Source organism: Tauraco erythrolophus, chromosome 6 (assembly GCF_009769465.1).
Source record: "Tauraco erythrolophus isolate bTauEry1 chromosome 6, bTauEry1.pri, whole genome shotgun sequence".
Taxonomy (NCBI): Eukaryota; Metazoa; Chordata; class Aves; order Musophagiformes; family Musophagidae; genus Tauraco; species Tauraco erythrolophus.
In genome coordinates this window covers 66,005,011-66,020,751 of record NC_141470.1, presented here as the reverse complement: position 1 = coordinate 66,020,751, position 15,741 = coordinate 66,005,011, and the positions used below count along the sequence as shown (strand labels likewise).

General features: G+C 45.0%; 1 protein-coding gene across 1 annotated transcript in view; it reads right to left on the bottom strand.

Moving 5' to 3' along the window:
* KCNH5 (potassium voltage-gated channel subfamily H member 5) overlaps nucleotides 1-14,188 on the bottom strand; it is a 172,520-nt gene extending 158,332 nt beyond the window's left edge. Inside the window, exon 1 of the mRNA XM_086613018.1 lies at nucleotides 14,116-14,188. Within this exon, the coding sequence (XP_086469144.1) occupies nucleotides 14,116-14,188 (73 nt within the window). The remainder of the gene's footprint in view (nucleotides 1-14,115) is intronic.
* Between the last annotated feature and the right edge of the window lie 1,553 nt (nucleotides 14,189-15,741).

Here is a 15,741-nt window from a genome sequence, read left to right as displayed (position 1 = left end):
TGTTTAAGATCTGGCCTTGTTTTCTCTTTCTCCTCTCAACCAGTTTAGTTCCCTTTTGTCTCTTGTTCAGTAACTGTTAATAAATTGTTTTGTTTTAAGAAAAAGCCTGAGTCATGTTTTGCCCGGGACCATGGTTGGTGGGTGCTCCCTCTCGGTTCTTGTCTCGACCCTCAGTCCAAAAACCACGACAAACGCTTTCACAATTTAGAGAGGGTTCCTTAATTCACAACATCTGGGCAAGGCATCACGTTTGATTTTCACTTTGCACAGATCTCAAAATCAACCTTCAATTAACCTGCGAACTGAGTTTTAAATGCTGAACCATACATGTGCCCAGCGCTGATGACGACTCTATTACTTAAGACAAGCAAATTTTTCTTCCTGGCAGGTCCCGGTGTGTTGTGCAGGACACAGCCAGCATTCCTGGGATGGGGGACAGAGAGCGCCCGGAGCCACTGGGGAGGGGAGAGATGTGTCCACGCATCTCGTCGTACACCACAACCCACATCACACCCAAGAGGACAGTTATTAGGTGACCCACACGGAAATTCGGCATGATTGGGGAACTGATGAGTGCCAAAGGGACTTACACCTTGAAACACCACAAAACAGGTATTGAATTTCAGTGGCAGTTTATCAAAAAGGCAAAAAGGTGGGTTTGGATCATCCTAGTAACACGCATCCATTGCTGTAAATACAAAATAAAGGCAGGGAGTATTTCTAGGAGGCTGAACTCGGGTTTAAATATCGCTGCGGTCATCTGTTCTTTCAGTCAGTGCCTACAGTTTATATGCACAGACCAGCACCAACATATTATGACTTAGTCCTAAAATAGTTTTATTCGCTAGTTTGGAAAGATTCTTCCATCCATGCTTATAGCAAGGCATTTCCAAAGAAGGGAATACTCATTTTGCTTAAACACCATGTTGTGGGACTTCATCGACACCGTAAACATTCCTAATATTCTCACTTAGTAGAGGTTCACAGATTGTAGCCTGGGATGATCTTCGCAGGTTTCTTTACTTATACTGTTACTTTTCTGTTTCATTTTGACCACAGCTGTGGAACTAACTGGTTACATTGTCCCATTCATTCATGCTAAAAACCTATTAAAATACAACTATTAAAAATCACTGCTGTATAGAAATGATAGTAAATGTTTCTTTCAGCAGTTCTTAGAGGGGAAAAAAAATAAGGAGAATTTTTACAAATTAGCCAATAATGGTTATGCCAATTACTTACAGACACATACTCAGGTGCACACATTCATTTTCACATAAAAGCAACTCTGGGTTTGCATGAGCTACACACGCTCTTCTCAGAGTATTTATAACTGTGACTGGATTGTACATTATGCAAACATTATTCTGTTGAACAAGGAAAGTGTACTGAAAAAAAACAGTATTGCTTTCTTTTTTCTTTATAAGCACAAATTTGGAAAAAAAATAATCTGGAGATTATTGGATTTTCTATAGAAAAGCAGATTAAAAAATATTTAAAAGCCAACCAATGGGAGAAATAGAAGTTTAGATTTTGTGAAATTTAACACTTTTAAGCTCAAAGAATTTATCTGAATCCATCACAAATATTCTTAAGCCTAAATGCCAACTTTAAAAATTTGCTTTCCTACCCAAAGGGAGATGCCCTTGCTACAAGCAGCAGGAGACATGGAGTAAAGCCTGAGCATTACACAAAATTTCCCTGGCTTTCAGCAGCCCGTTCCGCACTGAGGGACCCAGCCCAGCTTCCCTCTGCACAGCACAGATACCAACACAGCAGACATCCTAAATCCCTGAGAAACCAAAGGTTCACTGGAGCTTATACTACTGTATTGATGTCCCCATCAGAATGGAAAAGGGGAGACACCATCAACCCCCTAAACCTCAGGCTCCCCCCTACCACCATCATACCCCAGCAGCTGGAGAGGGTGGGAGCATAAGCAATTCTTAACTTCCAATCCTACAGGAAAGCAACCACTATTATAAGTCCTCTGGTTAGATTTGGAAAGAGATTTCTCTATGAGAATATCTTTTGCCAAAGTTTTGCTCACATATCTAGACGCAATGGGAACAACCCAGGCAATGGATGCTGTGCACATCTGGGTGCTGCCCAGAGGACCACAGTCCAAAAGCAGACAACCCTGCTTGGAAGCCTCCCCATCCGACAGACATAGCCTTGATTGCATATTCCCGTCACGTAACTGTGTCAGGACAGAGTGCACGGCAGAAGATCCGTGTTGCAGCCAGCAGTTGACGCACAGCATTTGATGGTTGTCTTCTATGGATTTTATACTTCTTTACACCTGAGGGTCTCTAAGTACTTGATAAGGCATTTACTAAACTGATCAAATCCACCAGAAACTTGGGAGGGAATAAAACATAAAGCCAAACTATTGATACTTAAAAAAAAAAAAACCCAAACAAACAACACACACAAACAACCAAAAAAACAACAAAAACATAAATCAGAAAAAAATTGTCACTAGAATTATCTTGGTAGATACCAGTATCTGCAAGGTCAGATCGGATATATAACATATGTACTAGAAATTTGACCAGACCTTAGAATATGTCTTCTTTTGTCCCCATGAATTTTCCTTTGCTCAGGTGACTTCTTTTTTACCCTTGTCTCCTAAGCAAATAAGGCTTGTTCATCCAGCACGTGAATATGTAGGTGTGTGTCCCAGTCCAGCTGAAGAAAAATCTTGAATCAATGTTTGCATCTTGTTAGAGACTAATAAATGTAACTGTGGGCACAAAGCCACAGGAACCCATGTTTCATTAATGCTGCTGCTCAGTGAGGACCTTGATAAAATTTAAGGAAGAATGGTCAGCATCTGACTCTGGGGTTTTACTGTGTATCCAAGTCTCAGCATCCACAGGACTCCACGCTTACCCTACATTTTATCACTATTTTCTCCAAACCAAGACACATATTAATTCTCCCTTATTTCTACAGTTTCTACAGATCAAAACTCCAGGCAGATTTAACTTTACATTGGCCAGTCTATACCCAGCTGTAAACATCCAAACTGCACAATGGATGACAGGACACTTTCAGAAAACTTCTCTTTTTCTTGGCCATAATTTGTTTAAATTGCAGAGTGCAAAGGGACATGGAGGAGATTTTGCTTTGAGTCCTCTGCTGTGACTCCTTGTATATTCCCTGACATGTCTCTGTTTTGGAGCCTAACCTTGGTCAATAACAGACTCCTTAGTGAGAATACAACCTTAGGGTTTCTAGGAGCTTTGTGTAGTTGGAGAAGAGACTGCCTTATATCACATCATCACCACTAGCCACTCATGAAAGTCCATTTTTGCAGTTACCTGCCATGAGCTTGGGTCCTAACAGCCAGTCCTGGACTAAAACCATCTTCATGTCCAACTTCCATGTTTCTGCAACTCAGTTACATGGTTTTCACACTGAGATAGGTCAATCCCAATTGTGTCTTGGGTGAAGATTTCCATCAGTCTGACCATGGCAAATTCCACTCTGTTCGATTTCCAGCTGGCTGCTTGAACATGGTGCAAGAAACAAGAGGCAGCCTAATATCAAAGATAAGTTTGTTCCCATTCAAACACAACTGCCTGTGTGCTCCTCCTGGCCTCCTTTACCAGCAGCTCCAAAGCAAGGACCCTCAGCCAAGACCACCTTGACATCCTCCGGTGCTCTGCTGCAGTGACTCTGTGTTGAGGTCCCATAGCAGCCTCTTAGCACAAGCCAAGTCTTCATTCAAGCAGATCAAAAAAAGACAAAAAAGGCAAAAGACAAATGCGCTACAGACCAGTCTACAGGCTGCCAACTGACTTGCTCCTTCCTGAGATACATCCATGCTCATTGCACACAACAAGGAGGAAGCACACCCAGATCACAGCTATTCACCTGATGGCAGCCCAGGGATGTGCCCCACCAGCATTGCTGCGGGCAAGCACTGGGTGCACCTCCATCACCAAACCCCAGGTTCACTCCTGGTCCTGTCCTTCCCCTGATGGCCCACACTCTTAGTTCATATGGAATTTTTTTTTTTGAGTGAGACAAAGAATTTCTACACAGCCAGTCTTTTCTAAAGCCCTGCAACGCCACGCACCACAAAGTGCTCCCCCAGTGCAGACGTCTTCTGCAAGACAGACCCAGGCTCAGACTCCCTTCCTGGGAGAGGCAAGATCTCCCTGCCTGCTCCGGTCTTCAACAGATAACACTGGTATTTTGCACCTTCTTCAGAAGAAAAGGAGACAACAAAAGATTTGCAAATTGCAGGGTGATGAGCATAGCAAGGACACCAGCACTGGGATCTCCACAGGCTGCCTTCCTGTTGGATTCAATACACAGACCTATATTCTGCAAACTAGATATTTTAAAAGAATATACTATATTGGAGGTATTCTCAAGGATAAGTGTCTCTAAAGACAGTCTAGCTATTAATAACTGGACAACACAGAATTCAGCCACTATGCCTACACCAGAACAGCTGAATTTACTCAGTATGTAGGCACACCACAACTTCACTCAAAGAACAGTATCACAACAGGGAATGCCAAGGATAGCTGAAGTTACAGACAGCAACAAATACAGTTCACGTTTTGCAATAAGATACTGATAATTAAGACTTGTGCAATATCTGTGCTGTGGCCCAGAAAGGAAAGTCTTCTCTCTCCATGTTCGGCAGCACCCACTCTCAGAGATACTTTACTATGGAGGCTGGGAACTTCTCCCCTGGTCCACTAGACATTGGCCATTGCTGAAAGGAGGATGGTGAATCTGATCAACTCATCATCCGATTCAGTGTATGAAACTCTATTACCACGTGGTGGTACATCACACTCCGAAAACATTAACAGGCAGCTAACTTCAAAGCTTCCACAATTAATTGTCAGAAATGTCTAGTAACGCATTCATCCCTGCTTGGATTTCTCCGATGCACTGAAAATGCTTTTCCACTTCCCATTTCCTTAAAGTCAATTTTTATTATTTCTAAGCTTGTCTTGATGCATTGCCTCCAACAGTCATTTCTCCAGCTATACCCCTTTCTGATACATTGTAGAGAGCCCCAGTCACAAATCATAGAATCACAGAATGGTTTGGGTTGGAAGGGACCTCAAAGATCATATAGTTCCAACCCCCTGCCATGGGCAGGGACACCCTCCACTACACCAGGTTGCTCAAAGAACTACTGAGCAAGAAGTTCAAGAACTACTGATGAACTACTTAGAGATATGGTTTAATGGGAGATTAGGGACGGTTGGACTGGATGATCTCTAAGGTCTTTTCCAACCTAGAAATCTATGAAATCTATGAAAGCCTCATCCAACCTGGCCTTGAACACTTCGTATTACGTTCTTTGACCAGACACATCTGAACACCAGTGTGTGCCTATACGAGAGCAGGCAAGCAGGGCTCAGCCAGCAGACTTTCCTGTCTCAGGGTTGCTAGATTCCTCTTAGGAAGTCAGCAGGCTTTTTATTAGCTAATATAACTCTCCTATTTACAACGTTTAATACTGCTAGCAAGGAATTGGGGTATTAAAGGCATACAGTTAGCAAAATTTCAGATTGGAAAACACAATTGAGGAAAACAATTGTTAAATGCACTGCATTTCGCATTGCTGTGCTTCTATTTTGTAAAAAGACTCTTTTGTATAAAGGCAGTCTATGCTGTGGAGCAGCAAGCCTTTAATCTTACTCTATCTTGCAGTAGCTAATACTCAACACAGTGCTGAGCCTTGTTTTGTTTTAAAAAACAAAACAAAACAAAACAAGACCACAGTGTGCGAGCAATTTTTTTTTTTTTAACCAACGAAATGCCCAAAGCAGTGTAAAATTCATATTATGTAATCACAGGAGAGCAAGAACAGTGAAATCATTCCAGGAGATATGCTTAGCCAAGTGAGAAACGTTGTCTCTAATCATCTTTTCTCAAGAATGCTTGGGTACCGCTTGTAACCAAAATTGTTTAAATCACCATTTCGGAATTCCGTCTTATCCCAAGAAAACTGGCAACTGTTTGTTTTTGAAAAGTCACCACTGAAAAGATGGTTTTAAAAAATGAAGCAGGAGGAGAACACAAGTAATAACAATTATTATAATAATAAAAAGAAGCAGTGTTTCCAACGAGGAATAAACTCCTAACTCAAGCAGCTTTATCCAGAGCTGTCCTTCAGAATTACCGCCCTTCCATTGCAGAGCAAACGCAGCCCGGACCTGACAGGGTCTGTGAAACGTCTGGAATTTGCCTTTTTTGTTAATGCCGTCTTATAAAAGCCCCAAACCACTTAAACTGCTGTCAGCTGACTCTCCTCATGACCACACAGGGTCAGCATATTGCTGCAGTCTTGTTTAGACCATCTTGGAAAACTCGTGGGGCTCCTCTGTCTGTGCATTGAGGAGAGGGGTCCTAAAAAACATTCTCATTTTTTATTTACTTTTAGCTCTCCCAACCAAGTCTTGACCCTAACAATGCATATAACTCCTGTGTTGTATAGAGTGACTCCAACCACACACTAGAGAACATATTGCATCCCCACAGAATACAACAGAAAATCCTAAATCCTTTTGGATCCTCCAAAATCAGCCCCAACGGGCATCAATATCCCTCCAGCTCCAGGGCTGGCTGCAGACAAACCACTGTGCTTGACGCAGCAACCTCCACCGGCGCTTTGTACTCCTTTCTATAAACCCACATTGCTGTTTTCTAACAAAGCTATTTATTTCCCTGGTGTTTTTAAAGCATGCAAAACATCAGTGTCATCCAATTTATCTGGCACATTAAGCGTTGCTTGCCTGAAAAAAAAAAATCTCTCAAAGGACTAACTCTTTACGTCACCTTTCTGTACCAGCGTTGTTTTTATTTAATACTCATATTATGAAAATGTAAAGACAGCTAAACCCAGAGCAAGATGCCACCATATCAACTGTGCTAAAATGATCTATTTCCTGCCCCAAATAAGTGCTCCTCAAATAAACCAGAAGATAAATAATCCAGCATTGGTTGAAATATTAAATCCACGTGTAAGTCACTTAGCCGGGAACACAGCAGCTTTCAGCAATTTAGCAAGTGAGATCAAGAAGAAAGATTAAGAGTCTGCCTGGAATTTATCTCCTGAAAACTTAAAAAATTAACTTTTATCTCATTCTGAATGCAAAAGCTCGCAAACAGCGTGGTCCCCTGCCCTCCTTGTGGCACATCATTGATCTCAGGAAGAGTTTTAAGTCAATAAGAAGAGTGTCCCTACAAGCTGCCTGTGAGACATTTCATCCAGTTCTCATCACAGGTTTTTCCCCATCCGTTCATTTATCCTGGAGTTAAACTAATCCTCACTGTCCTGGTTTCACTGGGATAGAACCATAGGATCAGTTTTCTGTTCAGAAAAGCTACATTTCTAAAGTAAGCTGCATTTTTCAGAAGACTGCGGCACCCGATTCGGTGAGAAGGAAGTTGATGAGACACTTGTTTTAGTTTGTAGCCAGCCCTGATATGCAGGTAACCACAGTGATCAAGGACTTTTCAACTTGTTTTTGCTAACCACCCAGATGTCGAAGAACCTGATGGGAGCATGGTCAGGATGATTGACACTTAAATTGGCAAACAAGTATTCCATAGCATGTAATGTCACACTCACTATAAATTGGAAAGTTTTCTGGGGATGGTCTCTCTTTCTCAATGGTCGCTGTCCATGGAGGGTCTTGCCCATCACTCTGCTCCTGAGGCCGCCCCTCTCTCTTCTCTGGGATTGCGGTTTCAAGATCTTCTTGCTCCAGGATCAGCCGTCATGAATGGGCTGAACATTGGTCAAGGGGTGGTGAACAATTGCACCATACATCACTTGTCTGTATATATTATTATTATCATTATTATTTTCCATTTTATTTTATTTTATTTCAACTATTAAATAGTTCTTATCTTAATCCACGAATCTTCCTTTGTTTTCCTGATTCCCCTCCTCGAGTGGAGGGTAACGGAACAGCTGGCTAGTGTTTAACCCCAGGAATGGGCTAAATGTAGACATTCACCTATCCTGGTTATCTTTAAATGCCACTACTGAATCTGTTCTCTATTAAAATTATGCAGAACACAACAAAGATGTAGTGAGACTAAGTTTAAACTGAAGTGCACTGTAGCTCTCACTAAAAGGCACACAGGCACCCTCAGGGAGCAACCAAAAATCAGATTTCTAGCTTTATACAACTGAGAGAGCTTGCTTCACATTCCCAGATGAAAAAAACGGGGTAAAAGTAGTTGTTCAGACACGGGAGCTCCTTTTGCTAACACTCAGCCCGAAGCTAGTCCTGGCCACAGTTCCCCAGAGCCTGGCCATATCTCAAAAAACCTATTTTGGCAGAGAATCGTCTGCCTCTCCCGTGCTCCCCTCTTTGTGCAAGTGGCTGAAGCACAACTAGCAGGATGGATCCCAGGAGGTGCTGCTGCAGGCGGGTGTCCTAAGGGGCTATTCACAAGGCAGCAGTCGGGCTCCTCCCGCTGCCACGTGCGGGTGCAGAATCGGGCCCCGGCTCGTTGGGTGACCCAGGGCTCAGCATTTAAAATAGCCAGTCACTGAGTGTGCTGATTAAACAAGTATCAGACTTTTTTTTTGTTCTGAAAAGCAGGTTGTTAGAGTGCTAACTCTAAACCCTTTTTCTATTACTTAATTTTATCAAACCAGAAAACCTATTCCCTTCACTTTCCAGGAGAATAACTCTAAACCCGGGTTAGCCACCAAACGGTACCCTGTTAAACAGGCTAATTAAATGTATTTCCGCAGCTCACTTGACACCATTCTTTAGCTGTGTACTCCTTCCAATAGCAATGGATGTTTACTGTAAAAAAATCAATAATTTCCTTTTTCTCTTCTCTCGCAGATTGAAGCACCAACCTGGGAACGCCACAGCTCTTGCACTGACCTCTTGTGGCAAGCGCTCCGCAGCGCTCGAGCCTCCCTCAAAAAAGAAGGATGTCTCTCCCGTTACATTATTAGATAATGAGAAATATTAGATAATTAGAAACATTAGAAAGAGAAGATGCACAACTGATAAAGCAGCTCAGCAGCCCTCAAGGAATTTCAGCTATTCCTCCAGCAAACGATATGGCATTATTTGGGCTTCTGAATTAGCACAATGGTATAGAGCTGTCATTTTTTTTTTTTTTAAATAAACACATCTAAAATAAAAAAATTTATACCGTGTAAAACTCCCCCCTTTTCAGCAGCAGTCAGATATGCTTCATCTTTCTCCATTCAGCAAAACAACTTGAAGAGTAAGGAAAGCAGGGCACTTGCAATTGAAAACTCCTCACAAATGCCACCTAGTAATGTTTCATAGTGTAAAAATCCACTTTACATTGATTTACCTATCAGCAGGCTGCCTGAAGCCACTGAAACTGAAAAAAGGAACCCTGTGCCTTCCAATGCCGGAGAAAGCCCTAACAACATAAACTCCTTGGTCATCCCCTCGGTAACATCCCCGCACTCAGGTGAACCAGAGGATGAAAACTGTTGCCCCACAGTTTAAAGCGTCTTTATGTGGAGATCCAGGGAACTGCTGAGGGCCATGTTTTTTCAGAGGATCCCCAATGACAGCCATCCCGTAAAGAAGAAACTTGCTTTAAAGAACTTTCTCTCTGCCATGTGTAGAACTTAATTTCCATGAGATGAAAAAGCAGCTTGTTTTAATTTAGGGGAGAAGCCACATGTATCACGTCCCATGAGAACAACATTTTGTCACCTTGCGTGTAAGCCATCGGATATGCTACATGGGCTAGTGAGAAGGACAGGAGACACAATAGACACATTTCATCTATAATACCCACATAATAAAAATAAAAAAGGTATCTTAGCACTACAGATGCGACACTCATTTCCCTCCCTCTTCCCGAGTGACCTGCCTTGACAACAGTCACCTGTAAACAGGGCTGATCCTTTCACCTATCGAAGTCACAGGGACCCAGCAGGGCGTAAAGCTCTGTCTGAAGGAGCTGCTTTGCAGGAATGCGGCACAAAGCTGAAAAAGGCCCGGAATTAAATGCTAGCTTCACTAAAGCCCAGGGCAAAATTCCCATGTAAGCCTTACACAGCCAAAATTTCCAAACACATTTGGGAAAGACCTGAAAGACCCATTTTCCTGAGGAAGCTTCTAAGAGTTACTGCAACAGAAACAATAACCAATAATGATGACTATTACCATATAGGTAAGACTATATATAGCATTTCACTAAACTAAGTCCCTCTTCCAGATTGAGAGCTCTTCATCATATGTTGCCGCAAAGCCCCAAAGTTAACCTTTTCCCAAACTCATCCACTACCATAAAAGCAAATCGTGCCATTAACACAAGCTTAATGCTTTTGCTGCTGCTTCAGCTGAAGGCTGAAGATGGACAGGCAAGACAGACACATTTCTCTGCCCCTGAGTGCATGGCTCAACTCGCCGGATCGCCCTGCACGCGGGCCAGGTCCACCAAGCACCAGCCCTGCTCTAGAGACTTGCCCAATTCTGTACCCGTTGCACCTCCACGATGCTGAGCCGAGGTCAGTATTGGCAGGAGCTCTGAATGCACTGAAGAAACAACCAATAATATTAGTAATAACGGGCACAAACTGCTGAGAACATCTTAGGAGAGAACATTGCCCTAAGAAGGCTCTTGTTAAAAGCCCAAAATACAAATGGCAGTAAAAGGCAGTCACCTCAACGTAATTTAACCCAGTGCTCTCACAAAACACTTCTTCTCTCAGCTCAGCAAAACACCTGGTGTTCTTAAGACCCAGGGCATAGTCAAGGCTGTAGCAAGATCGTATCAATCTTTGTGAGCCTCAGATAAGACCTTTACTCCTTTCACTCTGCTTTAAAAGAAAAAAAACAACAAAAAAAAAGACTGCAGAGAGTGCAGCGAGATTTATCCTGAAGACAGGTCTGTGTGTCTTGAGGGCTCGTCTCTTCTTACCAACTGTCTAAGGACAGACTCTGCTTTTCCCCACAGACCTTGTCTCTCCTCGAGCGGAGCTCAGCTATGGTGTGGGCACAGAACCCACAAAGCAGCTTAGAGGTTACCGTCCACCACCAAATGCTTTGGGAAGCACCTGCAACCCACTGCTGTCCAAAAAGCAAAGTATGCCGCTGCTCTAAAACACTTCACAAGCTCCAAGGTGTAAAACGGCCTCCAAAACAAAGGTTCCCTGGGCAAAGGGACACCGTGGGACCCTCCCCATCACTTTGGCAGTTGCTCCATCCTTCCTAAACACATTGACTGGGAGAGGAACATCTGGCAGGGCAGCCCAGAAATCCCACTGTCCATATGGAGGGCAGAAGATCCACGGCCACCCTGTTCCTTTCTGCTCAGCTCTTTGATGCTTTACTCATGACTGAGGCACTGCAAGCGCATCCCCCACAATTTTAACCTGATTTTTAGCCAAAGCTGAAGTGAAAAGGAAAGGTTCACAACATTCCTAAACCAAAAATGCATAAATAATGCTGAAAATTGAATATATGACTGCTTTTAACACCGGGCTGGCCACCGCACTAAGTCTGCGCATCGTGTTCCTACTATGTCAGTTCTAACTTTCCACATTTTAAAATTACTGCAATTTTGTCTATAAATTTTGTTATTCAGATCCATCTCTGGCAACTCTGAGTAATTTGTCTCCACCTACGTTTCATTTTGAAACCACTGCTTTCATTTCACCTGAAGAAGAGTCTATCTGCCGAAATACCTGTCTAATTTTTCTAGCCGTACCTGTTGCCTAATAGAAGATAATTTCTCTATCTACAAACTTTCTCCTGGTTGTTAAGAAAAGACTGCTGGTCAAGAAGTGCAATGGCATTGCATAAATGTGAGAAAACTCAAAAGACAGTGTTCTTTAACCAGGAAAGACGACAGAAGGGCTTTTTTTGAGGATGCTGAAGATGTATTTTAAAAACCAATCATCGGTCATTCCTTCATCCCATCCCTCAACTTGTCAATGAAAAGTCTTTTGGAAACTGGTGAATCCAAACATAAAACCAAAACCCAGCACACAGTCAGCAGACCAAATCCATGCCTTCTACCAAGCACTGGCAGGAGATACTTGAAGGATCTATCTATCGGATACCATTAAGTTTGGATTAAGCAGTGCTGAATCCAATGAAAATTACTATTTCTATAAGGGACAAACAAGGTTATGTCCTGGATGACAAAAACAAGAACTAAATCACGTTTCAGGGCACAACACTGACCACTTACATGAGTTCAAAACAAATTCTCAATCCACTTTTTGCTCTGTTGTCCAATGAGGCAGATTTGCCTCTGTAGCATCATGCTTAGGCAGCAGCAGCAGCAGATAAAAAGCAGAATGAATGACCAGATCAGCATGATCTATGCTCTCAAATTAGACCAGGTTAAAAACTGGAGAGGGATACGTGCTTTTGTATTACGATGTTTGAAAGTCTTCGGAGCTTTTCCAGTCTTTGACATCTCAAAGCTTTCCTGAGCTTTCACCAGGGAGGACATGTGATTTAATTAGAGCATGATACAAAAGCATGGCAATCCCAAACCGTGTTCCCAGCCCTGCCACCAACTTGCCGCACGACCTTGGGAAAACAACTATGATGCCCCAAGCCCCAGTTTACGCCACAATTTAAAGAACAGGTTGAGAATGCCTCTGTGTGTCCTCTTCCACAAGGAGCTGTGAAGTGTAATTAAATTCCACCCAGCACTTTGAAATTGTCTGAGGGAAAGTGCTATATAAACTCCTATTAATTAAGCTTGCATCTAATACTCTGGTAAATAAATACACTACTGCAGGAAACTACATCTTGGTGATCATGCAGCTACAGAGCTGGACACAGAGTCAGCTGTCGAACGCAGAACTGACACAGAGGGAGGAAGCCCCCCAAAAAGGGCTGATGGCTTAACACAAGGCTGGCATTTTAACATACAATGTTTTAAAACAAATTCTAAGTCCTCATCGCATTCCTGCTCCTGGGGAAGTCGATGAATCACTAATTCACTACCTGCCATCAAAATCAACTTCAAGCCGGCACAGCAGACCATGTTAGCATGAATGTGAGGTAAATCCAGAATCGTGCAAGACCAAGGTGGAAGGGAACACTTTTTAGCACTATTTCACATCACATTAGCATCTTGATTAATAATACATGGAGCAACTTTTCTCAGTGCTCTGCTCTGCCCACCTTTGCCATTCACGTCCCCAGATGCACGCTGGCACAACAGTGCTTGGGTATAGCAGGGTCTCCCTAAACGTGGGCTGCCCAAGGAGATATCTCCTAGCAGAAGCAAAGTCGAGGTCTCTTTCTGGACTTCAGTTGTGCAAACATTCATATGTTTCAATAGTTACACGCCACGCAAAGACTACGTGAAAAAGGAATGTCACTAGCACAAGACTTGCCTAAAGCAGCATCTACGTGACTACACCTAGAGAGATGGTCTGCAACCACATGGGAACTTTAATGGAGCTGTACACAGTCAGTGCTTTGCACTGGATGAAAGGGTAAAATTACCTCCAGTAGCAAGGCATAATTTGATGGCCATGGAGCCCTGAACCAGTCCTGTAAATATTCACCTAACAGAGGAGATGTAGATAAGCAACCGCAGACAGTTCTTTACATATTTGCTCAGCCACAGGATTTTACCATCGTCCAAATCACAGTCACTCTCCTCTGACTCTCCCTCATCCTCTTTCCCGGTACCTTTGCCACAGTCTTAAAAGTGTCACAGAATTGCAAAGACTTTGAAACACTGAATGACAATAGTCGCAAGCTCAGAGAACTAAAGAACGAGAAGGAAAAAAATGACCCGAAGAGCGGAGAGGATATTAGAAATGTAAATGATGACTACTTATTTTCAGAAGCAGCTCACGGGGGAAAAAAAAAAAAAAAAAAAACAGCTACAAATTCGTAGTACCGAGAAGGATGTAAGAAGTGAGGGCGGACAGGGAAAGGACCGCGGAAGGCAGGCTCCAGCAGAGCCCGGCGGGGCACAGCAGACCCCGTTCCTTGAAGGCACCGCTTTGGCACAGACCCATCAGCGGGGCAGAGGACGAGGCGGCTCCGCGCCCCGAGGAACCGCCGCGGGGACGGAGGGATGGACGGACGGAAGGACGGAGGGACGGATGGACGGACAGAGGGGATCTCTCACCGCTTGAGCGCCGGACAATGTTCTCCAAGAAGGTGTTCTGCGGTGCCACCAGCCCTCTCTTGCCCCCCGGCATCCTGCAGCGCCGGGCTCGGGGGCCGGGGGTGCGCGGCAGCGGCGGCGGCAGCGGCGACAGCGGCGGCGGCGGCGGCGACGGGGGGGGGCCGGCGGCGGCTGGTGCGCCCGGTGCCCGTGAGTCGCGCAGGGGCGGCCGCGGCCGCTCATGGTAGTGGCGCCCCCGCGGCGGCTGCAGCGCGGACTGGGGCCGCGCAGCGCACGGCGCCGCCGAGCGCCGCCGCCCGCCCCCCCACTGCGCCTGCGCGCCCGCCCCGCCGCGGAGCCGGGCCGCCCCGGGACGGGCGGCGGGGGAGCGGGGGGCGGCGCGGAGCCGCGCGGAAGGGAGCCGAGGCGAGCCGAGCCCAGCCGAGCCGAGCCGCGCCGCGGGGGGATGCGCGGCGGGCCGCACCCGGTGCCGCGCCCCATCGAGCGTCGTGCTGTGGCTGTGCCCGAGTCAGGCGCTCCGGGAAACCCCTTGGAAGTTTTGCCCTTTCCCCCCCCCGAGCGAAACAAACCCCCAAAAAACCCTAACCCCCTACATTTCCCTCCGTACAATGTATTTTTTTAAGACGTCGTTCCCATGTTCTCAGCGGCTGAGTTTTGGGGGAAAAGGACCTCGAAACGCTCTGTGACATAGTGGGACCTGGGTACGTTTTGCCCGCGAATAATATCTGTCAAGTGCAGAAGCCATCGACCGCTTTTTGGAGGATTCCTCCCTCTCCCGGTGAGAGCTGTGAGGAGGAGGCAACGGGAGGCAGATTTGGGGCTGGAGACCCCTTTTCTATCATTTTGTTAAGGGACCCAGCCCACCGTGTTGCTCCTGAGCCGGAGCCCCGAAGGAGCAGATGAGTCAGTGCAGTGAGACGCTACAGGCCAATTTCTGTGTAAGCTCTTCCCTACTCTTGACCCAGCCTTCTCCCTCCAGCCTTTTCATTGCTCCGACAGTGTCTTTTAAAGGTACGGACAGTAAAATCCTAGAAGGAATTTCTGCACCTATAGCTTCTACCTCTGCTAATTTTGCATGCTGCTGCAGACTAGAAAGGACTGTGGAAGGAAACAAGAGATGGAAAATTGCTGTTTGTCGAGGCAATCCACACCACAGCAGGAGCATGCCCTGCAGACCACATCCCGGCGTGCTGCACACGCCTGCCGTAGATGGCACAAGCAGCGGGGCTTCTCCCAGGAGATGTTATTCCACGCCAGAAAAATCAAATATTTTTTTTTTTGCCAGCCAGTTTTCAGCACCTCCTCCTTCCCATGCCTGGATCTTGGTCCAGCAAGTCACACTGAGGTACCTGAACTCCTCTGCTTAAAGTCAGGCACATGCTTAAAAGCTCTACTGCACCAGGAACCGTTGCAGGAGCAGCTCTTTCAACCTGACTGCCAGGACTGTTGTCCCTGTCAGCCAGCCCAAAACCAGCTGCTGGAAGGAGAAGGTCTGGCTCTGCTTTTGTTTAAACAAATGGAAATCAGGAGCAGCTCCATTACAATCAGCTTGTGAATGCTGATAGGAAAATAGCTTGAGACGTGAACCAGATCTGCCCTATTGGTCAAGCACTTACAGGTTCCTCC